Source organism: Microcaecilia unicolor, chromosome 5 (assembly GCF_901765095.1).
Source record: "Microcaecilia unicolor chromosome 5, aMicUni1.1, whole genome shotgun sequence".
NCBI classification, from domain to species: Eukaryota; Metazoa; Chordata; class Amphibia; order Gymnophiona; family Siphonopidae; genus Microcaecilia; species Microcaecilia unicolor.
This window is the reverse complement of record NC_044035.1, coordinates 312,100,007-312,127,985: the sequence shown is the minus strand read 5'-3', so window position 1 is coordinate 312,127,985 and position 27,979 is coordinate 312,100,007. Positions and strand designations below refer to the sequence as shown.

At 44.9% G+C, this 27,979-nt stretch overlaps 1 protein-coding gene across 1 annotated transcript in view; it reads left to right on the top strand.

Annotated features, from left to right (window-relative positions):
* LOC115470822 (borealin-2-like) overlaps nucleotides 1–26,335 on the top strand; it is a 68,655-nt gene extending 42,320 nt beyond the window's left edge. Inside the window, exons 5-10 of the mRNA XM_030204385.1 lie at nucleotides 48–127; nucleotides 4,399–4,469; nucleotides 6,745–6,843; nucleotides 19,034–19,163; nucleotides 22,451–22,537; nucleotides 26,206–26,335. Of these exons, the coding sequence (XP_030060245.1) occupies nucleotides 48–127; nucleotides 4,399–4,469; nucleotides 6,745–6,843; nucleotides 19,034–19,163; nucleotides 22,451–22,537; nucleotides 26,206–26,268 (530 nt within the window). The 3' untranslated portion in view covers nucleotides 26,269–26,335. The remainder of the gene's footprint in view (nucleotides 1–47; nucleotides 128–4,398; nucleotides 4,470–6,744; nucleotides 6,844–19,033; nucleotides 19,164–22,450; nucleotides 22,538–26,205) is intronic.
* Nucleotides 26,336–27,979: the final 1,644 nt, after the last annotated feature.

Genomic DNA, 27,979 nt, shown 5'->3' with positions numbered 1-27,979 from the left:
TTTGCATGATGGGTAACTTGAGTTTTCCTAAATTTAATTTTTAATAGGCAAGACAACAGTTGTTGAACATGATGAACATAAAGGTCCAACAACCAGAACTATGTCAACCAACAGAAAATTACAAAAGGTATGTGTGGATGAAATGCCAGAAAACCAGCAGAGCAACAAGTTGTATTCCTGAATATTAGCCAGTGGTTGAGGCTGAAAATGCCAAGTGAGACTTTATTTCCAGAAGTTAAGAGCCCCCCCCCCCCCGCCCTTTGTCTTGCCATTGTCGTTTCTTTTTTTTATTAATGTCCCCTAGGATTCCCCCCCACCCACCCACATACGCGCACGCTCTTATAATCTGCAATATCTCCATGTTCTAGGTGATGCACAAATAAAATGCATTCACTTTAGACAAATGAGAAACATACAATCACCTGTGGATCACTTAATGAGAGAGTAGATCTCCCCAATTAGCAATAATTGGTATCTTGGGGCCCCTTGGATCCTGTGGTTAGAATTTAAGAGCTGGTCAAACAGCAAGTAGAACCTGGACAGTGGGAAGAGGCAGACTTGTCATGAAGCACTGCTTTTCTGTTGGATTGGGGAAGAAGAGTGAGTAATGAAGGATTTAGGGTGGAGGAAGGGGAAACCTGGGATTCTCAAAGGATAGCAGGACATATATTCTCACTTATGGGTGATGCCCCAGTGAGGGTGCTGCCAAGCGTAATATCAGTTTGAGTACTCTGGCAGCATCCCACCTTGCGTGCGTGGGTGCCTTCTTCCCCAACACACAAGCATGGGGACCAGCAGTTTTCCGCAGAGCTAAGAGGTCGTGTTTGTGATTTGTCTTCAGTGTTACAAACTTGTGATTCTTCCTTGCAGTTTTTTCCCTGGTTTTCCTCCATATTTTTTAATGTTTATCTTTTTACTCTTGCCCTCAATTTAAAAAAAAAAAAAAAAATTTTCAGGCCTAGAGGCCTGCTTGGGCCCAGATCTAGCCAACTTGCATCAAGGCTTTTTGGGTAGCTTTCACTCTACCTCCCCTTTTTGTCCTTTGACTTAGCGTTGGCCATTTTCTCCTATGTGCCCCAGAAGATACTTAGTGGCTTCAAGAGCTGTACTCTATGCATTCGGGTCAATTCAGGCTCAGATCCAGTGTTTGGACCTAGAACACTGGGATCTAATTGGGCCCTCTGTCAGTGCATGCAAAAAGTCCAGAAAGGCCCATGAAATTCAACGCAGGAAACTTTTGAGGATCTCTGGTATCAGGTATAGCAGGGGACTCGGCTCCTGATGCATAACAGGCATCAACGTTGGGATTGCTCAGCTTCAGACCCAGCACTGAGGAAACGCATTGATGCAACATCTTCATTGGTGCAGCTTGCATCAGGGACTGGCATCATACTAAGCTTAAAACATTGCCTTCGCTTACCTTTGAGGCATTGCCAGTACCAGATAAGCGTCAGAGTGCTCTCTTCCCTTAGAGCTCTTAACCTCTCCACCAATGCATTCAGCTTCCTCTGTGCCTCCTGCAGTGCAGGATACTGGAGACCGTCTCCAAAACAGATTTCTCCATCCGCCAGCACATACTCTTTAAGGAAATCCATGCCGTGCTCAGAGGAGCTAGCAGGGCTTCTGTAAAAACAGACCATGCAGGCATCGAAGGTGCTTGCGCCAGCCTCAGCCCAGCCCTAGGTGTCTTCAGAGATCCAGCCTCAGGAGGGTCACAGACATTGGTCTGGTGTTGAGCATCAGTGTTTGCTCACACACAGTGCAATCCCTCGACATTGGGAGAGGACATCTACTTGGCTTCAGAGGGCAGGTCTATGCCCAGACACTCCTCCCATGCAAGAGTGCAGATCTCATGAGAGGATCTGTCCTAGTACTATTCATGAAGAGTACCTTTGAGTACTCACTTCTGGGAGTCAGATGAGGGGGCCACAGCTGAGGAGTACTATGGCAAACTCTCTGATCCTTCCTCGTCATCTGAGAAGATGCAAATCTCCACCTGAAAGTCTTTTCACAGGCTTTATTAGAGATGGCACAGGTTGTTCCCTTTAAATTGGAAACCGAGGAAGACTCACTCAGAACACCACAGTAATGTTTTGGATAGTCACCTCCCAAAGAAGGTGTCATTGTACCTCTATACAATTCTCAAGGATGCCCTATGTAATAACTAAGACGCCCCAGTCTGTTCATGTGGCTCTTAAAAAGATTGACACCATGCATGTAACACAAGTGTCCAGGCTTTGATAAAACTCAGTTGCCCCGCCATTCTTTACAGTTGGAGTCTGGCCTGAAGCACGCTCACAGTACCAGATCCCACCCGTCTGCTCCTCCAGGTAGGGAGGCCATAACTCTAGACTTATTTGGTAGACATGTCTATTAGGCCTTATACTTTTGTTCTGTTTTCACAGAAGAAAATCCTGGAGAAGGACCACGATTGACTGGCAAAAGTACATATGAGAACGGAGCGGATATAGCACCGTTCACGGAAGGGAGTGTGTATGAACAACTTGAAAATCTAAAGGTGGACAAAGCCATGGGACTGGACGGGATCCACCCCAGGATATTGAGGGAGCTCAGAGGTTCTGATGGGTCCTCTTAAAGATTTGTTTAATAAATCCTTGGAGACAGGAGAGGTTCCGTGGGATTGGAGAACGGCGGATGTGGTCCCTCTTCACAAAAGTGGTGATAGGGAAGAAGCTGGAAATTACAGGCCGGTAAGCCTCACTTCGGTTATTAGAAAAGTAATGGAAACGATGCTGAAGGAAAGGATAGTGAATTTCCTGGAAGCCAATAAGTTGCAAGATCCGAGACAACATGGTTTTACTAAAGGTAAATCGTGCCAAACGAATCTCATTGAATTCTTTGGGTGCTATAGACGTAATCTACTTAGATTTCAGCAAAGCTTTTGACACGGTTCCCCACAGGAGACTCTTGAATAAACTTGACAGGCTGAAGATAGGACCCGAAGTGGTGAACTGGTTGACGGACAGACGCCAGAGGGTGGTGGTTAATGGAATTCGCTCGGATGAGGGAAAGGTGAGTAGTGGAGTGCCTCAGGGATCGGTGCTGGGGCCGATTCTGTTCAGTATATTTGAGTGACATTGCCGAAGGGTTAGAAGGTAAAGTTTGCCTTTTTGCGGACACCCAGGAGGTAGTGGAAAACATGAAAAAGGATCTGCAGAAGCTAGAAGAATGGTCTAAGGTTTGGCAATTAAAATTCAATGCGAAGAAATGCAAAGTGATGCACTTAGGGAGTAGAAATTCACGGGAGACGTATGTGTTAGGCGGTGAGTCTGATATGTACAGACGGGGAGAGGGATCTTGAGGTGATAGTATCTGAGGATCTGAAGGCGATGAAACTGTGACAAGGCGGTGGCCATAGCTAGAAGGCTGCTAGGCTGTATAGAGAGAGGTGTGACCAGCAGAAGAAAGGAAGTGTTGATGCCCCTGTATAAGTCGTTGGTGAGGCCCCACCTGGAATATTGTGTTCAGTTTTGGAGGCCGTATCTTGCTAAGGATGTAAAAAGAATTGAAGCGGTGCAAAGAAAAGCGACAAAAATGGTATGGGATTTGCGTTACAAGACATATGAGGAGAGACTTGCTGACCTGAACATGTATACCCTGGAGGAAAGGAGAAACGGGTGATATGATACAGACGTTCAAATATTTCAAAGGTATTAATCCGCAAACAAACCTTTTCTGTAGATGGGAAGGCGGTAGAACTAGAGGACATGAAATGAGATTGAAGGGGGGGCAGACTCAAGAAAAATGTCAGGAAGTATTTTTTTCACTGAGAGAGTGGTGGATACTTGGAATGCCCTCCCGCAGGAGGTGGTGGAGATGAAAACTGTAACAGAATTCAAAAAAGCGTGGGATAAACATAAAGGAATCCTGTTCAGAAGGAATGGATCCTCAGAAGCTTAGCGGAGATTGGGTGGCGGAGCTGGTGGTGGGAGGTGGGGCTAGTGCTGGGCAGACTTCTTCGGTCTGTTCCCTGAAAATGGCAGATACAAATTAAGGTCCGGTATACAGATGAAGTAGCACACATGAGTTTATCTTGTTGGGCAGACTGGATGGACTGTGCAGGTCTTTCTCTGCCGTCATCTACTATGTTACTATGTAGATTGCTGCCTTTTTCAGGAGAGAGACCAGGTTGTAGTGAGGTATGGGGAGGAGGGGAGAGAATGAAGGAAACAAATAGGACAAGAAAACTGAAATGGAGTAAATTGGAGTGGAGGGAGGAAGCAAATTTGACCCTTTGAAAAGTGAGGGAGAACTACATTATATTTATCTAGATCACCTGAAGAAGGTTCCGCCTTCAAATGCTTGTCAAAAATGTATTTTTGTTAGGTAATAGTCCACTTTTTAAATGGTTTTATTTCTGTCATTTTCTTTTCCCAGCTATCAAAAACGAAATCTGGAGTTCTATCAGCCTCTTCTAGAGGTACCAAACAGGCAAATACTTTGCCTAGGTAAGTCTACAGAAACCTTTTTTTTTTTTTTAATCTTCCACAGATCCATTCAGTTAATAGAACAACAAAAAACGTAGCAGACAATTTCACAGAAATGCCTCTTTAAAGTCAGATTGAAGAGAACTGGGAAGGGGAGTAAGATACTTTTCTGTATTTGCAAATAGACACATGAGCAGTTTGAAAAGACTGAAGAAACAAACTAAACAAGATACATGCCTTTTACACTCAGCCTTATGAGCAAGTGAAATCCTTACTGCAGAGATGCTGAAAGCTCATTACAGAACAGTGCAGTTTTATCAAAGTGCTGTAAAGAAACTTCCTGGACATAGGAAAGGGCCTGGGAGTCTACTACTACTATTTAGCATTTCTATAGCGCTACAAGGCATTCCTGACGAGTGGATAATATGCTCTCCTACCAGCAGAGGGAGACTGAGAACTGCTGACTAGTGACACGTGTATAAGGGACTATGTAACCCTGACTGCCTAGTATTTCTCAGTCTCCCAACAGAGGTAGGTGAGTCTGTGCAACCCAGTCCTTCTTTGTTCTTTTTTACTGGGAGCGCCATGTTTTTGCCCCATTTAGCCAAATTCTAAATTGATAAGGGTGCATAACGCCTGGGGTTTTTTTTCCTTGAGGGTGTTTGGGTAAAAAAAATTTAACAGTAGGAACAGAAAAAGCAGAAGAGCAAATTTAAGGTTTTTGGGTTTCGGACTTTGGCCCCTGCACCGTGTTGGGGGTGCACACACCGGATTCCGCGTCCCTCCTCTTTGGTGAGAGCTGTGCTTCTGCCTCCTTCCTTGCTTTGCCTGAAAGGAGTTCCTTGAGGAAACTGTGGAATAGCGGTGAGCACAGTCTTTAAAAAAAATTTTTTTAAAAGAAAAGATAACTGCTTGCAGCACTGAGCAGGGAATCCGGTGGAAGGAAAAAAAAAAGTTTAACAGAGCTACGAGCGTTGCTACTGGATTCTCTGGGACACGGGAGAATATAGGCGGTGGGACGCTTTTCATCAGGCACTACTGTGGCAGCATATCTTCCCAGGCTGAAAAGGTGCACCAGTACATTGGCCTGTTAATTGCGCTGCGTGATTTCGGTACACAATTACCTTTGCCGTGCTTCAGACATGGGGAGTCTGGGGAAGGCCCTGCACCTGGTGAAAGAGGCCGTGATGGGGGAGGCTGTTTTGGCAGCACGTTCAGAACATGGTGGACATGTGATGTTCTTAGGAGAGACACCCTCTGTACATGCTAAACAGGATGCCTCTGCAGTTTCTGTGGCTTTAATTCCAGACTTTGTCCTCCTGCTGCATCAGGCTTATTGCCTGAAGAGGGTTCTACCCCTCAAGTCTTTGGTGGGACAGATAATAGGGACCCAGTAGGGTCTTCTGGGGGCATCTGTGGTGGCACTTGTACTGAAGAAGGCCCATTTGTCTCCGGAGGAGGAAATAACATCAGAACAAAGAAGGTGGGACACTGAGAGGGAAGGCTGGAGGCGAGCCGAGCCTTCTGCTTTCAGTGCCCCTGCGCAACTTGAGCTAAAATAAAATATTTAAAGGCAGGGTGGTGGCGGCGGCAGCAGGAAGGAAAGGAAGGCTATCTGGGAGCTGAGGGCGGGCAGGTGAGCCGGTGCTGGGAGTCTGTGACCCTGCAGCTCGCGGGGTGGGGGAAGGAGAGGCAAGCCGGCTCGCACTCGGAGAACAACCAACTCGCAAGATGCCAAAAAAATTTAACAACCGGCTCTTGCGAGCCAGTGTGAGCCGGCTCCAGCACACCACTGAGTTTAGTCCTAGACAAGCAATTTACGTGGTCAGGAGCCTCTCCTGTTTGTTCAAAGCAATTTATAGGCAGGCTTGTATTTCGTACAGTACAGGAAGAAAAGCCTTTCTGCTTCTGTTTCACAGATGTACTGCAGGTAGAATCTAGCTTCATAGAGTTTGTAGTTCAGTTATTGACTGCACGTTTTATTTTTAATATATGATCGTGTTTATTCTGTAGTTAGTTCTATCCGTATCTTGTATGTGACCAGGGTAAGAATTTTTTTTGACCATATAGCCTATATAAGGACTTGTAGCAGTCTGGCTTGTTCCTTTCCAAGAAAGCTGTGTTCTGATATAATAATGCTGCCCTTTTCATAGACTGTGGCTGGTTGCAGAGGACATGGATGAGTCCCTCAGTTGTCACCCTCCCCTTAAGAACAGCCCTGCATGTACATACTTTTTTTGTTACAAACGAAGCACCAGAAAATAAAATGCTAACTCTTATTTTGTTTTCTGGCTAGATCTGTATATGCTACTCCTGCAACGAAGAGGTACAAAAAAACAATTTCAGCCACTGCTGTAGGCTTAACTTCTGAAGGGTCCATTCCAGTGTTTAAAAGGTACAGCACCAGATGTGTGGCTTTGTATTTTTTCTCAGTGGCTTCTTTGCAAAATCTTAAGAGCAGTTTAGCAGTTGTCACATTAGCTGAGGCACAATTATTTATTGTGGAATGAGTTTTTACAAGTAGATGAGAATATTGTTAATTCGTTCCCTCAGCATTAGCTTAAAAAAAAAAAGCATTTAACAGTTGCTGTTTGTAGCAGTTTGGGGGAATGCAGCCATGCAGTTAACATGGATGTAAGCGTGTTAAAAATAGATTATCAGGAACTAGAAATTTCTCTAATTTGATAGTAGTGTACATTTTACAGATTCCAAGGACAGTTTGGGATAATAGATCTCACTGGAATAAGGGTTTTCTTAAATTAAGGATTTGATAAATGATTCTCAAGTTTGACATTTATCACTGAAACTTGGTTACCAGATGTTAGTTCCCTGTAAATATTAGAAATTTGCCCTACTGGATATAAGATATTGCATAGTCCTAGATAGGGTAAGAAATGTGAGGGATAAGGGGGGTTATAGGAAGAGGGGAAGGGGGAAATTCCAACTGTTAAACACTGTGTTTGATAGAATGAGGTATCTTGATATGATGGATAGTGTTTGATTCTTTTGTACTGATGTAACATCTTTCAACAAAAATTTAATAAACATTTATTGTTAAAAAAGAAGGTGGTGGGGGGGGGGGGGGGGGGGCTAGCCATTACTTATAAAGATTGTTTTTTTAATTAGTACTATAGGAAATGTTGTATAACCTGGGTTAGAAGTGATGGTTTGTCATCTCTTAGATTCTGCAAAAGAAGAAAATTGGGGATGATGTTGGTATATTCCCTGGGTCTTAGTCTAGGATTGGTGAATGATTTTTTTTTGATATAGTTAACTCATTATGCTCTTGTCTTTAAAGAGTTGATCATGTTAGGAGATGTTAACATTCATTTAGAAAATGTTTGAGATGTCTATGTGAAACAGTTTATAGATTTTATTTTTTGTGTGTTGGTAGATTTTAAGATTGATATAATTCAAATGACTCATAGAAGGATCATGTACTTGATTTTTTTTTTAGGTTATACAGTTAAAAATGGAACTGAAGCACTTATAAGTTGTGGGAAGCAGTGACTTGGTCAGATTATTTTACTTTAAACTTTTTTTTTTAGACCTTTTAGGGAATTTAAGCTTATGGTAAAACCTTATACATGCATAGGGTGGGGTAAAGTGGGGAGAGAGTTAAAATTAGAAATACATCAATTGAAGAAACAATTATCTACTTGAAATAGAATAGTGGAGGAGTGGCCTAGTGGTTAGAGCACTAGTCTTGAAATCCAGAGGTGGCCGGTTCAAATCCCACTGCTTCTCCTTGTGATCTTGGGCAAGTCACTTAACCCTCCATTGCCTCAGGTACAAACTTAGATTGTGAGCCCTCCTGGGACAGAGAAATAGCCAGTGTACCTGAATGTAACTCACCTTGAGTTACTACTGAAAGGTGTGAGCAAAATCTAAATAAATAATAATACATTGGATGAATTAGCACCTTAAAAAAAGACGTAGCTGTTTAAGACAGAATCCTTGGTTTACATCAGAATTGGTGGATTCAAAGAGGAGTTGCTGGAAATTGGAGATGTCTTGGAAGAAATCTGAGGATGTTGAGATGCATAGCAAGTGGAGATTAAGAATTGTAAGAGTGCTATTGTGAAGGCAAAAAAAAAAAATTAAGAGAAATTAATAGATGAGTTATCTAAACATCTTTTTCGAAGTCAAATCTCTGACCATTACTGACACAATACTAAACATTTTCTAGTGACCTGCAACCTACCTCAGCTGAATTGGCAGATTACCTTTGTAGTAAGGCTATTAGACAAAGTTTTTTTTTATTTTTTATCGAGTCTACGCGTGATTATTCAAGGATGGGACGGCAGGGGGAAGAAGTTAATCCTGTTTATGGGGATTTATTGTGGAATGAGCTTTTACAAGTAGACGAGAATATTGTTCTTTCCTTCAGCATTTTGTCAAAAAAAGCTAGTTAGAATTCTGCCCTTCTTGGTAAAGAAAATATCGTCAGATGTAATAACTTGGATGACATTATTTGTTAATTCTGTTTTGAGTAGTGGTAGTTATCCTTCTGAGCTAGCATGTATTATGTTAACTCCAATTCTCAAATCAATGGGGGCAGACCTGTCTAAAGATGAAAATTACAGACCAGTGGTGAATGTTCTGTGGCTTTCAAAAGTGATAGAATTTGTTGTGAATAATCAAGTTAGATCAATCTTTTGCACATTTCACAACATGGCTTTAAATTGCTATATAGCACGGACTTCACTTAAGTTGATCTTAATTTCTGTCACCATTTCCAATAGCAGAGGATTCTTACAATTCGACAGTTCTTCCACTTTTGATATGGACCATGACCAATTGTTATATAGATTGAGCCAGATAGGAGTGAGTGTGTTAAAGTGGTTTCGAGAATTTTTGAAGAAAAGAACTTATAAAGTGAGGAAGGATGCTGAGGTTTTATCAATGCAAATTGTGGTATACCACAGGGGTCACCAATTTCACCTTTATTTAATATCTATCTAAGAATGATGGGTAATGCATTGTCCACCCTGAGAGTTTCAGTATACTCGTATGCTTATGATATTTTTTCTATTATGTGAAGCTTCTGAAAATTGAAGATACTACTGGGCTCATTTTCAAAAGAGGAAAAATCCAAAAAGTGGCATAAATCTGCATTTGGATGTTTTTCTCACAAAAACATCCACATTGGTATTTTCAAAACCAATTTTTAGACATTTTTCTATGAAGTCTGTCAGAAGTGCGTTCAAATCACAAAGGAGCATGTTAAGGGTGGAATTTGGGCGTTCCTAACACTTAGACGTCTTTCAGCCATAATGGAACAGAACAAAAACATCCAAGACTAACACTAAGACGTTTTGAGCTAGACCTTTTTTTTTTTTATAACGAATAAGGCACAAAAAGGTGCCCTAAATGACCAGGTGACCACTGGAGGGAATCAGGGTTGACTTCCCTTTACTCCCCCAGTGGTCACTAACTTACGCCCATCCCCCAAAATGTGATTAAAAACATTACTTGCCAGCGTCTATGTGAACCTCAGATGTTATACTCTGGCCCATTAGAACAGCATGCAGGTCCCTGGAATGGTCTAGTGGTGGGTGCAGTGCAATGCAGACAGGTGGACCCAGGCCCATACATCTCCCTACCTGTTACACTTGTGGAGGAAACTGTGAGCCCTCCAAAACTCACCAGAAACCCACTGTACCCACATATAGGTGCCCCCTTCACCCATAAGGGCTATGGAAGTGGTGTACAGTTGGGGGTAGTGGGTTTTGGGTGGGTTTTGTGGGGCTCAGCAGACCAGATAAAGGAGCAATGGTGAGATGTGTACCTGGGTACATTTTATGAAGTCCACTGCAGTGCCCCCTGGGGTGCCCTTTTGCTTTCCTGGGATGTCTGGATGACCAGTCTACTAAAAATGCTGGCTCCTCCTACATCCCAATGGCTTGGTTTTGTGTTTTTTGCACTTGGGACGTTTTTTTTATTTGAAAATGGACCAAAAAACACATGCAAATTGTGAAACCTTGTTCAAAACAGTATTTTTGTAAACAAAAGACGTTTTTCTTTTTTAAAAATGACCTTCTTTCCTATTCAGATTTTGGACGTTTTTTGCAAAATGTCCAAAGTCGGACTTGGATGTCATATTGAAAATGCCCCTCCATGTCTCTGTTGCACAATTGGAAAGACTATAGTGTGGTTTGGAAAGCGAATGCTACATACCTGTAGAGGGTATTCTCCGAGGACAGCAGGCTGATTGTTCTCACTGATGGGTGACGTCCACGGCAGCCCCTCCAATCGGAATCTTCCTAGCAAAGTCCTTTGCTAGCCCTCGCGCGCACCGCGCATGCGCGGCCGTCTTCCCGCCCGAAACCGGCTCGAGCCGGCCAGTCTCGTATTGTAGCAAAAGAGAAACAAGGGAAGACTCAACTCCAAAGGGGAGGCGGGCGGGTTTGTGAGAACAATCAGCCTGCTGTCCTCGGAGAATACCCTCTACAGGTATGTAGCATTCGCTTTCTCCGAGGACAAGCAGGCTGCTTGTTCTCACTGATGGGGTATCCCTAGCCCCCAGGCTCACTCAAAACAACAACCATGGTCAATTGGGCCTCGCAACGGCGAGGACATAACTGAGATTGACCTAAAAAATTTACCAACTAACTGAGAGTGCAGCCTGGAACAGAACAAACAGGGCCCTCGGGGGGTGGAGTTGGATCCTAAAGCCCAAACAGGTTCTGAAGAACTGACTGCCCGAATCGACTGTCGCGTCGGGTATCCTGCTGCAGGCAGTAATGAGATGTGAATGTGTGGACAGATGACCACGTCGCAGCTTTGCAAATTTCTTCAATGGAGGCTGACTTCAAGTGGGCTACCGACGCAGCCATGGCTCTAACATTATGAGCCGTGACATGACCCTCAAGAGCCAGCCCCGCCTGGGCGTAAGTGAAGGAAATGCAATCTGCTAGCCAATTGGATATGGTGCGTTTCCCTACAGCCACTCCCCTCCTATTGGGATCAAAAGAAACAAACAATTGGGCGGACTGTCTGTGGGGCTGTGTCCGCTCCAGGTAGAAGGCCAATGCTCTCTTGCAGTCCAATGTGTGCAGCTGACGTTCAGCAGGGCAGGAATGAGGACGGGGAAAGAATGTTGGCAAGACAATTGACTGGTTCAGATGGAACTCCGACACGACCTTTGGCAAGAACTTAGGGTGAGTGCGGAGGACTACTCTGTTATGATGAAATTTGGTGTAAGGGGCCTGGGCTACCAGGGCCTGAAGCTCACTGACTCTACGAGCTGAAGTAACTGCCACCAAGAAAATGACCTTCCAGGTCAAGTACTTCAGATGGCAGGAATTCAGTGGCTCAAAAGGAGGTTTCATCAGCTGGGTGAGAACGACATTGAGATCCCATGACACTGTAGGAGGCTTGACAGGGGGCTTTGACAAAAGCAAACCTCTCATGAAGCGAACAACTAAAGGCTGTCCTGAGATCGGCTTACCTTCCACACGGTAATGGTATGCACTGATTGCGCTAAGGTGAACTCTTACAGAGTTGGTCTTGAGACCAGACTCAGACAAGTGCAGAAGGTATTCAAGCAGGGTCTGTGTAGGACAAGAGCGAGGAGCTAGGGCCTTGCTGTCACACCAGACGGCAAACCTCCTCCACAGAAAGAAGTAACTCCTCTTAGTGGAATCTTTCCTGGAAGCAAGCAAGACGCGGGAGACACCCTCTGACAGACCCAAAGAGGCAAAGTCTACGCTTTCAACATCCAGGCCGTGAGAGCCAGGGACCGGAGGCTGGGATGCAGAAGAGCCCCTTCGTCCTGCGTGATGAGGGTCTGAAAACACTCCAATCTCCACGGTTCTTCGGAGGATAACTCCAGAAGAAGAGGGAACCAGATCTGACGCGGCCAAAAAGGAGCAATCAGAATCATGGTGCCTCGGTCTTGCTTGAGTTTCAACAAAGTCTTCCCCACCAGAGGAATGGGAGGATAAGCATACAGCAGGCCCTCCCCCCAATCCAGGAGGAAGGCATCCGATGCCAGTCTGCCGGGGGCCTGAAGCCTGGAACAGAACTGAGGGACTTTGTGGTTCACTCGAGATGCGAAGAGATCCACCAAGGGGGTGCCCCACGCTTGGAAGATCTGGCGCACCACTCTGGAGTTGAGCGACCACTCGTGAGGTTGCATAATCCGGCTCAGTCTGTCGGCCAGACTGTTGTTTACGCCTGCCAGATATGTGGCTTGGAGCACCATGCCGAAACGGCGAGCCCAGAGCCACATGCTGACGGCTTCCTGACACAGGGGGCGAGATCCGGTGCCCCCCTGCTTGTTGACATAGTACATGGCAACCTGGTTGTCTGTCTGAATTTGGATAATTTGATGGGACAGCCGATCTCTGAAAGCCTTCAGAGCGTTCCAGATCGCTCGCAACTCCAGGAGATTGATCTGTAGACCACGTTCCTGGAGGGACCAGCTTCCTTGGGTGTGAAGCCCATCGACATGAGCTCCCCATCCCAGGAGAGACGCATCCGTTGTCAGCACTTTTTGTGGCTGAGGAATTTGGAAAGGACGTCCCAGAGTCAAATTGGACCAGATTGTCCACCAATACAGGGATTCGAGAAAACTCGTGGACAGGTGGATCACGTCTTCTAGACCCCCAGCAGCCTGATACCACTGGGAGGCTAGGATCCATTGAGCAGGTCTCATGTGAAGACGGGCCATGGGAGTCACATGAACTGTGGAGGCCATGTGGCCCAGCAATCTCAACATCTGCCGAGCTGTGATCTGCTGGAACACTCGCACCCGCGAGACGAGGGACAACAAGTTGTTGGCCCTCGTCTCTGGGAGATAGGCGCGAGCCGTCCGAGAATCCAGCAGAGCTCCTATGAATTCGAGTTTCTGCACTGGGAGAAGATGGGACTTTGGATAATTTATCACAAACCCCAGTAGCTCCAGGAGGCGAATAGTCATCTGCATGGGCTGCAGGGCTCCTGCCTCGGATGTGTTCTTCACCAGCCAATCGTCGAGATATGGGAACACGTGCACCCCCAGCCTGCGAAGTGCCGCTGCTACCACAGCTAGGCACTTTGTGAACACCCTGGGCGCAGAGGCGAGCCCAAAGGGTAGCACACAGTACTGGAAGTGGCGTGTGCCCAACTGAAATCGCAGATACTGTCTGTGAGCTGGCAGTATCGGGATGTGTGTGTAGGCATCCTTTAAGTCCAGAGAGCATAGCCAATCGTTTTGCTGAATCATGGGGAGAAGGGTGCCCAGGGAAAGCATCCTGAACTTTTCTTTTACGAGATATTTGTTCAGGGCCCTTAGGTCTATGATGGGACGCATCCCCCCTGTTTTCTTTTCCACAAGGAAGTACCTGGAATAGAATCCCAGCCCTTCTTGCCCGGATGGCACGGGCTCGACCGCATTGGCGCTGAGAAGGGCGGAGAGTTCCTCTGCAAGTACCTGCTTGTGCTGGAAGCTGTAGGATTGAGCTCCCGGTGGACAATTTGGAGGTTTTGAGGCCAAATTGAGGGTGTATCCTTGCCGGACTATTTGCAGAACCCACTGATCGGAGGTTATGAGAGGCCACCTTTGGTGAAAAGCTTTCAACCTCCCCCCGACCGGCAGGTCGCCCGGCACTGACACTTGGATGTCGGCTATGCTCTGCTGGAGCCAGTCAAAAGCTCGCCCCTTGCTTTTGCTGGGGAGCCGCGGGGCCTTGCTGAGGCGCACGCTGCTGACGAGAGCGAGCGCGCTGGGGCTTAGCCTGGGCCGCAGGCTGTCGAGAAGGAGGGTTGTACCTACGCTTGCCAGAAGAGTAGGGAACAGTCCTCCTTCCCCCAAAAAATCTTCTACCTGTAGAGGTAGATGCTGAAGGCTGCCGGCGGGAGAACTTGTCGAATGCGGTATCCCGCTGGTGGAGATGCTCTACCACCTGCTCGACTTTCTCTCCAAAAATATTGTCCGCACGGCAAGGCGAGTCCGCAATCCGCTGCTGGAGTCTATTTTCCAGGTCGGAGGCACGCAGCCATGAGAGCCTGCGCATCACCACACCTTGAGCAGCGGCCCTGGACGCAACATCAAAGGTGTCATACACCCCTCTGGCCAGGAATTTTCTGCACGCCTTCAGCTGCCTGACCACCTCCTGAAAAGGCTTGGCTTGCTCAGGGGGAAGAGCATCAACCAAGCCCGCCAACTGCCGCACATTGTTCCGCATGTGTATGCTCGTGTAGAGCTGGTAAGACTGGATTTTGGCCACGAGCATAGAGGAATGGTAGGCCTTCCTCCCAAAGGAGTCTAAGGTTCTAGAGTTTTTGCCCGGGGGCGCCGAAGCATGCTCCCTAGAACTCTTAGCCTTCTTTAGGGCCAGATCCACAACTCCAGAGTCGTGAGGCAACTGAGTGCGCATCAGCTCTGGGTCCCCATGGATCCGGTACTGGGACTCGATCTTCTTGGGGATGTGGGGATTACTTAGTGGCTTGGTCCAGTTCGCAAGCAATGTCTTTTTCAGGACATGGTGCAAGGGAACAGTGGACGCTTCCTTAGGTGGAGAAGGATAGTCCAGGAGCTCAAACATTTCAGCCCTGGGCTCGTCCTCCACAACCACCGGGAAGGGGATGGCCGTAGACATCTCCCGGACAAAGGAAGCAAAAGACAGACTCTCGGGAGGAGAAAGCTGTCTTTCAGGAGAGGGAGTGGGATCGGAAGGAAGACCCTCAGACTCCTCGTCAGAGAAATATCTGGGGTCTTCTTCCTCTTCCCACGAGGCCTCACCCTCGGTGTCAGACACAAGTTCACGGACCTGTGTCTGCAACCTCGCCCGGCTCGACTCCGTGGAGCCACGTCCACGATGGGGGCGTCGAGAGGTAGACTCCCTTGCCCGCATCGGCGAAGCTCCCTCCGCCGACGTAGTCGGGGAGCCCTCCTGGGAGGTAGCCGCAGTCGGCACCGCACGCGGTACCGACGTCGGGGACCTCACCCCGGGCGATGGGCCAGCCGGCGCCACGCTCGACGGTACCGGAGGCGCAAGCACCGCCGGTACCGGAGGGGTAGGGCGCAACAGCTCTCCCAGAATCTCTGGGAGAACGGCCCGGAGGCTCTCGTTCAGAGCGGCTGCAGAGAAAGGCAGGGAGGTCGATGCAGGCGTCGACGTCAGAACCTGTTCCGGGCGTGGAGGCTGGTCCGGGCTGTCCAGAGTGGAGCGCATAGACACCTCCTGAACAGAGGGTGAGCGGTCCTCTCGGTGCCGATGCCTGCTGGGTGCCGACTCCCTCGGCGACCCAGAGGTCTCGGTGCCGACGCGGGGAGGAGACCGGTGTCGATGCTTCTTCGACTTCTTCCGAAGCATGTCACCGGAGCTCCCCGGCACCGACGAGGAGGACGTAGAATCCATCCGTCGCTTCCTCAGGGCCGAGGTCGAAGGAGGTCGATCCCGGGGGGGCTGTACCGCAGGAGCCCTCAGGGTAGGGGGAGACCCACCCGAAGGCTCACCGCCACCAGCAGGGGAATGGACAGCCCTCACCTGCACTCCACCCGATGCACCACCGTCCGACGACATCAGGAGACGAGGTCCCGGTACCACCGACGTCGATGCAGCTATCCGATGTCTCGGCGCCGATGCAGAGGGCCGATGCCTCGATGCACTCGATGTACTGGCGGCCAAGGATGAAGGTCTGGACGCTGATGACGTCGATGCACACGATGACCCCGGTGCCGATGCCGACGAAGAGCCCGAGAACAAAACGTTCCACTGGGCCAATCTCGCTACCTGAGTCCGCCTTTGTAACAGGGAACACAGACTACAGTTCTGAGGACGGTGCTCGGCCCCCAGACACTGAAGACACGAAGAGTGCCTATCAGTGAGCGAGATTACCCGGGCGCACTGGGTGCACTTCTTGAAGCCGCTGGAAGGCTTCGATGTCATGGGCGGAAAAATCACGCCGGCGAAATCAAAATCCGAAATGACGAATTTGGAGCACCAAAAATTTAAGGGAGAAAAATCTCGACCGAGGCCGAAAAGAGGCCTACCCCGACGACGAAAGAAAACTTACCGGGGCAAAAACTGGAAACACGGGAAGGGGCAAATGAAACCCAAGGAGGTTTCCGGAGCACTTCCCGAACAAATTTAGAACTTTTCCGAAGAAAAAAAAAACACGTCTATTTAAAACGGACGCGCGAGGTAGACTCTCCGGGGCTCGACACGACAAAAACACAGCCGTACCGAGTGCGGACGAAAGAAGACTGGCCGGCTCGAGCCGGTTTCGGGCGGGAAGACGGGCGCGCGAGGGCTAGCAAAGGACTTTGCTAGGAAGATTCCGATTGGAGGGGCTGCCGTGGACGTCGCCCATCAGTGAGAACAAGCAGCCTGCTTGTCCTCGGAGAAAGTATGATTTCTTAATAGAAAAGTCTTAAATTAGAAATACGAGAGATACTAGCAATTGAGAATTCTAAGGTTCTTTTTTTTTTTCGATTGAGGCAGCTTAGAGAGATTCACTCTAAACTTCATTTTGGTAGTTTTAGAACAGTAGCACAAGCTAATCTGCTTCCATACCTTGATTATTGTAACTCACTTTTGGGGACTGTAGTAAAAAAAAAAAAGCAACAAAAAACCCCAACTTTTACACAGGTTACAGTTTTTGGAAAATATGGCCGCTAGACTAATATATGTTTTATGAAAATATGACAGGGTGTTATATAGGTTGAGAGAATTAAATTGGCTCCCAATTAAAGAATTTGGTTTAAAGGGTGTATAAATCATTGTATGGCTAAAGTTCTGATAGTTAACTATTTGGCCATTCCTTTGTCTCTTGCCTTAGAAAGAAATGAGCACTGTTTAAAGTTAAATTATCCAACATTTGAAGGGTATGATAAAAAATCTAGACTGGAATTGTCTTTTTCGTACTGTTAAGTTGTGGAATAATTTACCCTTGACTATTAGGCGATTAACGCCTTAATATACTTTCAGTAGAGCATTAAAGACGATACTCTTTAGTAAGATTGACATGTATAACAATAAGCTTATGCGCTGGAATTTTGTTTAACTTTGTATGTTTCCTTGATTTGAAGGAATTTTAAGCTGTTAGAATATTAGCAGAATATAAGAACATATATAGTATATTATAGAGCAATGATTGCTCAGCAAATTTAGAATGCAGTAAGTTACTATGTTTGGAAGTGTTAACATGTTAACAGCAAGGTGCTGTTTCTGCTCATACTGTACCTTTAATAGGAATTTTCACACTAGTTTAGCATGGCAGTTAGTGCTATAACAGTTAATGCCTTGCTGTCGCTGTAATTATAGACACCTAATGCCAATAGTCTTTTTATTTTGGATTCACAGAAGCTGCAAGGACAAACATTTGGCAGTACAAGAGTAGGTTTATAACTACATGAAAAAAAATTCATTCACTTTATCACAATAGGTAAACAACCTCGCAGCAAAAAGTGAATGTAAAACAAGCTTTTGAAAAGTCCCACAAATATCTATTTTTTAAAGATATATTTTTTCATCTATAGAAAAAAAATACAAAAATAGGAGGAAAAGACCTCAAACTTTAGCTGTTGCTTGAAAAAAATCAACGTTGATTACTTTTTTAACTGAGCTGTAATGATGGGTCCAAAAAAACCCTCCCAAAAGCCGATGTCCAAAATCTTTGCAATTCTAAGTATCATTTAAAATGTCACAGGTATAACACTTATCTTCATGTAGATTCAAAGAGCCATTGTGCAGCGCTGTTGTCCAATCAGGGAAAAAAAGTTTCACATGGACCAGCACTGCATTGGCACAGGAGCAGGGCAGTATCGGTCCTGATGGGGACCCATTTCGCCACGTGCTCCTTCAAGAGACCTCACTGTGCTAGTACACTCATCTTGCCTGTTGGTTTTAGTATGTGAAGTCTCTTGAAGCACGTGGCGAAGTGGGTCCCTGACTGGACTGACACTGTCCTGCTACTGAGCCTGGGAAATGTAGTTCTGTGCTATGTGAAGACTTTTCCTGACTGGACAACAGCGCTGCACAATGGGTCTTTGAATCTACATGACGATAAGTGTTGTACTTTGAGTGACATTTTAAATGACTATACTTAGAACTGTGAAGATTTTGGACATTAATAAATATTAGAAAAGAGTATTGAACATTGGCTTTTGGGAGGTTTTTCTGACATTACGTTTTCAACTGAGAGCTGTAATTAACATTGATTTTTTTTACAGCTTCCTGTCAATCAAAAATAGGTACTTGTTTGTTCATATTTCAGAAAGCATGCTAAAAATATTCTCTTTAGTAGGGGAAGTTAAAATTTCTGTGCACACTGTCCATAATAACCTGTTCTCAACCATAATAGTTGATTATAAACTGTTCTAAGATTTGCTTACCAAAATGCAGTACTAACACCAGTGCCATGGAGGAGTATCCTAATGGTTAATTCAGTGGACTGAAAACCTGGGGAGCTGGGTTTGATCCCACTGGGGGTCCTTTAATCTCAATTAAAATGTTTTTTAATTGCATAGCTAATCATGATTTTAAAATTTTAATTGAAATGCAGCCCCAATTTAAGATGTACTAAAGCATCTAGCTCATGTAAGATGTATTTTTCGTGTTCTAACATGTTAAATGCTTGCTTTTTTTTCTTAGAGAGTTTGAGGCCCCTATCTTGCGGTCTGTATGTAGCTCTGAGAAGATCCAGAGTGCATTGTTAAATGTTAGCCAGTTGTCTGTAGACCTGACGGTTCCCTTGGTTAACATACCATTGGCTGATGGACAGGTATTTAATGTCCTTTTATATAAAGTTGGGGGGTGGGGGTGGTGATCATTCTCACACCGTTAAGATCCATTACAATTTGACAGTGTTGCAAAATTGGATGATATTATGTTTGTCATCTTTAATTCTAATTAAGGCTTCTAATTTTTAGCTATGATAGAGTGATGATGTAGCCTTGTTAGTCCACTTTTAAAGATAATAGAAATAAGCAGCTAGAAACGAAAATAAGATGATACCTTTTTTAATTGGACTAACTTAATACATTTTTTGATTGGGTTTGATGCTATTGAGGCATCACGAGCCAGAGAAAAACGTCTCCTACATTGCACTCGTTTACGCACTCAACAAGGATGTCACCTATACCCCTTGCTCTTTGTTTTAGTGCTAGATCCTCTAATTTACGATTATTTTAGCTTACCCTGAGATCCAGGGAGTGACCTTCCATACCCTCACTTTCAAGATATCGGCTTTCGCAGATGATATTTTGGTATAGTTAATGAACCCACAGCACTCGTTAGCAGCGTTACTTGAGTTATAATATTAACGTGTCCTGTTTAAGAGAATCCATGTCGCAGTTATTGACTAGTTGGCAGGCTTTACCTCTAAGACTACATAGAAGAATACATTTGTTTAAAATCATTGAATTTCTTAAATGGTTGCATATGCTCCAGATACTTCCTTTTAAGTTGTGTTGGAATGATGTTTCCATTCTCAATAGATGCTTATCTCGTTTTTGCTGGGGTGGATGGAAGCCTCAGCTGCCCTTGTCTTATTTAATAGGAGCGTGGAAAGGAGGATGTATAAATATAATCAAGCTTGTCTGGCTCGTCATTTGGGGGACTGGTTTTTAAATCGGGAGGATTACACCCTTCATAGGTTAGAGAATTTTTTTCAACCCTGGCACTTTCTTCTACAGGTCCTTCAAAGGGAGTTTCCCTCTGAACTGAAAGGCAATATGTTACAACCACTGTGAGATTTATGGAAGGTCCTTTAGAAGTTCTCTTCCCAAGATTCTACCTTCTTACCTACATAAGACAATGCCCAGGTTCTGACAGTTACACATTTTTGAGATGGGAGTCCTTGGGTATTTCACAGTTTGAACATGTACTCAATCCAGATGGATTGTTGATACCAGTGGAGGAGTTGGGGGATGGATTGTCTAAGTATTTGGCGGACGGTTTCGTATATTACCAATCGCATCATTATGTTCACACTTTAGATAGAGCAGCGTTGGCAGCCGATCATAGAGGCAAGGTGAGGATTCTATTCACATTAGATCGAGACCGCCTCTCAATTTCTTTCCTGCACAAGGCTTTACTAAACATTTCTCCTGTCTAAGATCTTGCAAAGGTCCAGGCTTGATGGGTGGCTGATTTACTCAGGCCACCAGACTCTGTAAATCTGGTGACTTTGGTAGCTTGTGTTCCCCACTTTAAAAAGGCGGCAGATCTACGAGAATGTCGGTTTAAAATATATCAAGCTTATATTTCTGTCACAATTGTTTCTTTTGGGTGGCATTGATACTCCCACGTGTCTGAAGTGCTCATTTCAGTACAATCCATATTTCCATGCATTGTGGGATGATTGTCCAGTGATTCATAACTTTTGGTCCTATATCTGGAGAGGGTGCTGAAATCTGCTATTCCATTCTTGGCAATGGGTTTTTTTACTGGACAAATATGAAGCATTCCCCCTTCAGAGGAGAAGAAGCTTACAGCTATGTTATGCAAGGTTCTGCTTTAGGAGTTACGGACCAAGAAAGGGTTCTGGGAGTCATTGTGGATAGGACGTTGAAATCTTCAGCTCAATGTGCTGTGGCGGCTAAGAAGGTGAACAGAATGTTGAGTAGTAGTAGAAAACAAAACATGAGGATGTTATAATGCAGTTATATCACTCCATGGTGCGACCGCACCTGGAGTATTCTGTTCAGTTCTGGTCACCTCATCTCAAAAAAGATATAAATGAATTGGAGAAGGTGCAGAGCAGGGCGACAAATGATAAAACGGATGGGACGACTATCCTAGGAGGAGAGGTTAAGACGGCTAGGACTCTAGCCTGGAGAAAAGGCGGCTGAGGGGTGATATGATAGAGGTTTACAAGATAATGAGTGGGGTAGAGAGGACAGATGTGAAGCGTTTGTTTACACTTTCTAACAATAATAGAACCAGGGGACACAAGATGAAATTAGAATGTGGTAGGTTTAAAATGAATTGGAGAGAGTTTTTCTTTACTCAGCGTGTAGTTACTCTGGAACTCATTGCCGGAGAAGGTAGTGATGGCAGCTGGCCTTGCTGAGTTTTAAAGGGGGTCTGGATAGATTCCTGAAGGAAAAGTCCATTGATCGTTATTAAATTTTGGGTTTTTGCCAGGTTCTTGGGGCCTGGATTGGCCACTGTCGGAGACGGGAGTGCTGGGCTTGATGGACCTTGGGTCTTTTCCCAGCGTGGCGGTGCTTATGTGCTTAAGCTGAAGCTTTCTTCATAAATATTGGGCAAGAAGTCAGTTCTCAAGGTGTGGACTGCCTCTGATACACCTTTTTGGGGATGGTGGAGCATGATACATCAGCTTATGCTTTTGGAGGGAAGAGAGTTGGGAGCATATATGAGACGTAAAACAGCTTTCTTGGAAGTTTGGGCGCTGTATATTTCTCCCTTGCCTCGAGAGCATGTAGTTTTATTTTAAATACTTTATAATACCTTAGGAGTAATGGATTCCGGTTCAGAGAGGTGTGTGGATTGTATTCTATCCAAAAAAAACAAAACAGTGTAATAATGTGTATAACCAATTCACGAATAATGTATTGTCTACTTGTTTGTTTACTGCCTTAATTCTAATTATAAGATTTGACAATAATAGGTTGGGGGAGGGGAGGGAATAATGTTTAAATTTGATGGACCATATTCATGTGTCTTTGCTGTATACGCTTTGATGTTTGACACATTTCAAAACAAGACTTATAGGTATTTCATATAATTGGTCATCAATAAAAAATTATATTGCCACCAATCATTGGCAGTAACAGTTACATAAGGATTAAAGAATGTCTTAAGAGTTGGTGGTACTGAAACTGTACCAGTGCTGGCTGACTAATCAGTCACAATGTGTAAGCTGCTAGTCAAGATTCTAAAAATGTTAAAATGGGGAAGGGGGACTTGTGGGGTACTTCCACATTGACATTGATTGTGGTATCTGATATGGCCATGCATTACTGCAAGCACATGCATGTTTTTTTTGCTCTTAACTTTAATCCCACATGTTAATACATTGACAACTTTCATCATGTGTTTAAGACTGTCTGGTCCACTGGTGATGATCTCGAAACCATAGATGTGGAGTTGTTACATAGTGATACTGTTCAGCACATTCATAACCTAGCGGTAAGTTTTTGAGATTTAGTATGGATTTGAGTTCCTTAGTAGCATTCTTGTGCTGACTTTAGTGTTTTTTTTTTGTTTTTTTTTGCGTGGGTAATTAACTGCTCATTATGACATACTTTTTAAATATTACTTTAATTTAGTTGGAAGGGAGTCTCTCAATACTACTTGTACCAAGGGTAGTCCTTTCCAGTGACCTAAGGGGAAAGATTTTGCTTTTACAAATGTAGTACATAGGAACATAAGAATAGCCACACCGGGTCAGAGTCCATCTAGCCCAGTATCCTGTTTCCAGCAGTGACCAATTCAGGTCACAAGTACCTCACAGAATCCCAAATAATTAGTGCCAATACTTGTTTACTGATTGTTGTTTTTTTTAATCATCTCATTCGTGTGCAAATCAGGTACTAGTGAATTAAGAATAGCTGTAACATTCAAAAGATCCATACTAAACACAAAACAGCTCATATCCAATTACATAAGTTTAAGCCTCCAAGGAGTATGTTACAAGCCTTAATATGATACAAAAACTACCTACAAGCCTTAATATACCACCAGTCAAGACATCACAGCAGTTTACATGAAATATAAAAACAAAAACATTATAAGAGGGTAAAAAAGAAGTCTCTGCCACCACAACCGCACACAGGACCATCAGTCCTTAAAAGCCTGGGAAGAGAAAAGTTTTGAATGACATGTATAGTAAGTAATTGCTCTCTTGAAACCACTGCTGCATTTACTCCTCTACTTAATTTTGCAATTTTGGCATTGCTTTTATTTGGGGGGAAAAGAGGGAGGAAAAACTGACAGCTTCTTAGATGATTCTGTCCATGGGTTGCTCTTAATGGAAGTGGTTCAAGTGCATTTCACTTTTAAAAGTAGCTAACTAATTGTTTTACAGGTAAGATTAGTTTTTTAGACTATGCACCCTGCAGCTGTAGTCCAGAACTGCTTTCTACATTACGTTCTTGTTATCCAAATATTGCTCCTGTGCAGAGTAAATTTCAGATGCACATCGTAAACTATTGCTCATCCTTAAAGCAACCAAGTACCTCATGCGTTGTGTTGTGATTGGGAGGGAGCAGTTTGTAGCCATGAGAAGATGCACATGCTTCCTAAAGGAAAAGTCCATAGACCATTATTAAAATGGACTTTGGGAAAATCCACTGCTGTAGGATAAGCAGCATAAAATGTATTGTACTCTCATGGGATCTTGCCAGGTACTTGTGACCTGGATTTGCCACTGTTGGAAACGGGTTGCTGGGCTTGATGGACCTTTGGTCTGTCCCAGTATGGCAATACTTGTGTATTTATACATACTTTTGCAAGTTCATTATTTTTGTTTATTTTTTTGCTAAATATATAGGAAATACAACTTTTTTGTTCTTGTCAACTATCATGGGACCAGCAACCAACATGGTCACTGCCTCATTGGTCCCCTTTTATTTGCTGCGGCCATCCTTGACCCAAAGCATGGAAGACCAATTGATAGTTGATGAGAAGGTTATATTTCTTATATATTTTGCAAAAAAAATATAATTAAATACAGCTACAAACTGAACTTTTATTTGATAGTGAATTTTGGGTCACTGGGCCATGGATTTGATATACTGCCTAGTAGTCTGATAAAGAATGAGGTGAGTCATGAGCTATTTCAGAGTATGCTCATGTGAAACAAGTTGCCACTGAGGGTACAAACAAAGTACATTGTGTATGTACAGTGCACAAATCCCGCAAGCAGCATGTGAGATTTTTAAGGTTTTTCAGTGTCTGGACATTTGATGTAGTGATTTCCCTTGCTGTTCAAATATTTAGACCATCATAAGTGATTTTACCATTGCTAATCTAATCATTCAGGATAGTTCAGACACTAAACATGAGCAAGGTTTGTAACTGTCAGTTTGGTAGAGAGCTTGGAGTTTGGTTAAGCTTGCACTGCTGTGCCCAATTTATTACTCGTGCATCAGTCCCTGTAAATATTAAGTAGTTCAGCTACTGTACACAACTTTCTGCAGTACTGTGGCCTAAAAGGCATCTTGCATATGAGAACTGTGTGCAAACACCTTGCAGTGCTAAGATTCTACAGCACATTTAAGTCTCATGCTAATTAAGGTGTTGAAACCAAGATTCAAAGAAGTACACAAGACCCGTAGGCCGCATGAGGAACCTGGCCTCTGCGTTAAAAAAAAAAAAGTTCAAAAAGTTAAGAGAAATATCACAGCGAAGAATTGTGAAGTGCTGCCTACGACTGGTAGTGCTATAGAAATGATTTGTAGTAGTAGTAGTAAAGCACAGGACTGCAGACGTTCTGCATGGTTAGGTACAGGGGCAGACTGACAGTGGTTTGGGGGGGGGGGGGGGTGTCCTGGGCCTTGAAGGCCATTGGGCCCCCCCAGCCACTGCCTGCCACACCATTGCAGTTGCCACCTCCCTCCCACACACTAGACCCCCCTGCCTGTGCCAAAGTGGGTCCTACCTTGAAGGGCCCTGGTGGTCTAGTGGCTTCTTCAGGGACAGGAAAAAATCCCCCCCTTTCCGGCCCGCTCTCAATACTGTGTCCAGGGTAGGTGTTGCAGTGTTTTTCAAAATGACTGCCAAGACTTGCGTGGTAAATCTCGCAGGTCTTGGTAGTTTAGTGAGACTGCTGTAGGAAGTCTCAGTAGCCATTTTTTTTAAAACTCAGCCGTGCCAAGCAGAGTAGAGGTAGTGGGCTGTACTATGCGGTGGGCCCCCTCTAGGCCCTCAGACACTGCCCGGTTGTCCGAATGGTCAGTTCGCCCCTGGTTAGGTACATGCAGCAGAGTAAGATACAATTTTTGAAGCAAATATAGCTACTGCTAGTACAGACCCTTGTGTGCATGCTTCCAGCATGCTTGCACACAGGTTTTTGTTGCCCAGCTTACAGCACTGGCCTGCTTACTAGGTGGCCACCTAGGACAGCCCCAATTTAAGAGATGTCATTGGCACTTGGTCTCCACAATACCTCTTTCCCTTCCTAAGCAGCTATAGAACACTTGGTGGCTAGCACAGCTGCTCAAGGCCCTGCATTAGCCACAGTACATCGTCTATAGCCACCAACTGCTGTATTGATGGCCCAGAGATAGGGTGGTAAGGCCTGAAGAAATTGCAGGGCAGGAGAAAGGGTGAAGGGAGGTAAGTTAGAATAAGGGTAATGCTTGGGGGTGGGGGAAGGGGTAGATCTGTCCAGAGGGAGGGGGGATGCAGCTGAAGTTTTGCTTAGGGCAGGAGTTTTAACCCAGTCCTTAGGGGCTGCCCAGCCAGTTAGCGTTTTCAGGATGTCCCAATTGCATAGGGATATCTTGAAAACCCCAACATCTCAAGGACAAGGTTGATGCCCTAGGCCAAAAGTCTTCAACTACCCTTAGGCTGGCCCTGCCAGCTTATTTGCATATTAATTAACTGCTGCATTGTGGTGTGAACTTTTTGTTTCTACCTGTGCATTTAGGAAACCATGCATTGAACTTTAACACACAGCTCTATATGTGGCTTTTTGCAAGGAGGACATTGGTTTCGGTGCTTTCCAATTAAGTGGGCGTGTTCAAAGGGATTGAAAGATAATGCACTCCAATGTGAAATATGCTAGATCGGTGCTTTGTCACGAGCGCTGTAAACTCACTTTTTTTTTCTTTCCTCTCCCCTTCTCTCACCAGAGTCGATTGAAAGCGTTATGTGGCAAGGTGGCAGCTAACCAGTTTCATGGAAACACCCTATGAAATACCAACTTTTTATAAAATTAACTTTGCTAAGAAATTCTGTCCTAGTGCTCTGTACTGTTATGTTGTAAATAAAAATAAATTTTTTGAAAATACTAAAAATGAATTTGAATCTGCATTGGGGGGGGTGGGGGGTGGAGGCGAGTCTCCCATGATTCCCCCCTCCCCCTTGTTAACTGAGGCCAAGATGCACTAAAAAATCGTTAAAGCCCTTCCCTTAGCGAATCGGTAAGGAACGGGCATGCATCAAGAAATAAGAATGCAAATGAGCTGCTCGTAGCTCACTTGCATTCTCTATTCTATCGTTAAACAGTCGGCCAGTCGAGCATGCGCAGAGCAGCCAAGCATTATGCTGGCTGCTCTGCGCATGCCAAATATGCCGCGCAGCTCACCCCCTCCACGGCCTGCTGCAGGAAGGCTCCGATTCGGCTCGGTCCAGGAGAGTGCAGTTGAGGACGTCCATCGAAAAAGACGTCCTTTTTGGACATCATTCACCCCCCCCCCCCCCCGCAACAATAAAAACGTCCCTTTTGGACGTGCTTCACTCAGCTGAGAGACCTGGAAGTCTCTGAGCCAATCACAACGTGTTTAGCTGAGCTAAATGTGCTGTGATTGGCTCAGAGACTTCCAGGTCTCTCAGCTGAGTGAACCATGTCCAAAAAGGATGTTTTTATTGTTGCGGGGGGGGGGGGGGGGGGGGTAGTAAAGGACGTCTATTTTGATGGACGTCCTCAACTGCACTCTCCTGGATCAAGCCGCAGTGTCTTTAATTCAGCAAGCAAAGAAGCTTCAGTAAGAAAGGGTGGGACTAGGGTGCATGGTCTTTGTTCAAATTAGATCTTCTCAGTGCTGTTTTACCTTGCAAATACATCTGCCCACTATTGGTGCAGTGCAGGAACCTATACAGACAATGAGCTGGCTTCCAACAGTACCCCACTGGGCTTTCCCATCCCTGCTCAACGTTAACAGGGGTGGGGTCGAGCCTTTGCCAGCTGGTGAACTATTAGAGTGCTTGCTTTAAGGATACGTTGATTTTCATCTAATTGCTTTTACTGTTTATTCAATATTGCTCGCCTCAGTCAAATAGCAATTTTTTTTAGACCCTCTTATTTCCTGAAGTGCCAACACTCGATTCAAACACACAAGGTGGACAAAAAAAGGAAGTGAGGCATTCTGCAGCCCTTGTTCACACACAGCTCTGTCTACACAAAACCAACAAAGAAACCCCGTAGAAAAACTAGGCATCCAGTTTCTTTTCCGCACAGGTAGAGTGGTAGACGGATTACTCAGCTTTTTAAAACGGAGATTCTCTCCTCTGCCCACTTTTTCACAGATCCCTCAGCCACACACCCAACGCCCTCAAAAACCAAAGGCAAGCCCTCGCGTCTAAGGGCAGAGGAGATGACAAGATTCCCGGCATTTCACGTCCAAAAAGGATGTTTTTATTATGGGGGTGAATGACGTCCAGAAAGGATGTCTTTTTTTTTTTTTTTTTGAAGTGGAGCGCTATTTTTTTTTTTTTTTTTTTTTTTTTTTTTGAGTGAAGGACGTCCATGGCGAGAACTTTTCCTCTGATTTATTTATTTTTTGTTACATTTATAGAAGTTTCAATCCCGCGCAGCCCCAAAGAGAGGTACAGACCTCTCGTTAGACTTTCCAGCGTTAAGGCAATCGGAAAACGGTAGTGCATCTCATTACAATAAGGTTTCTA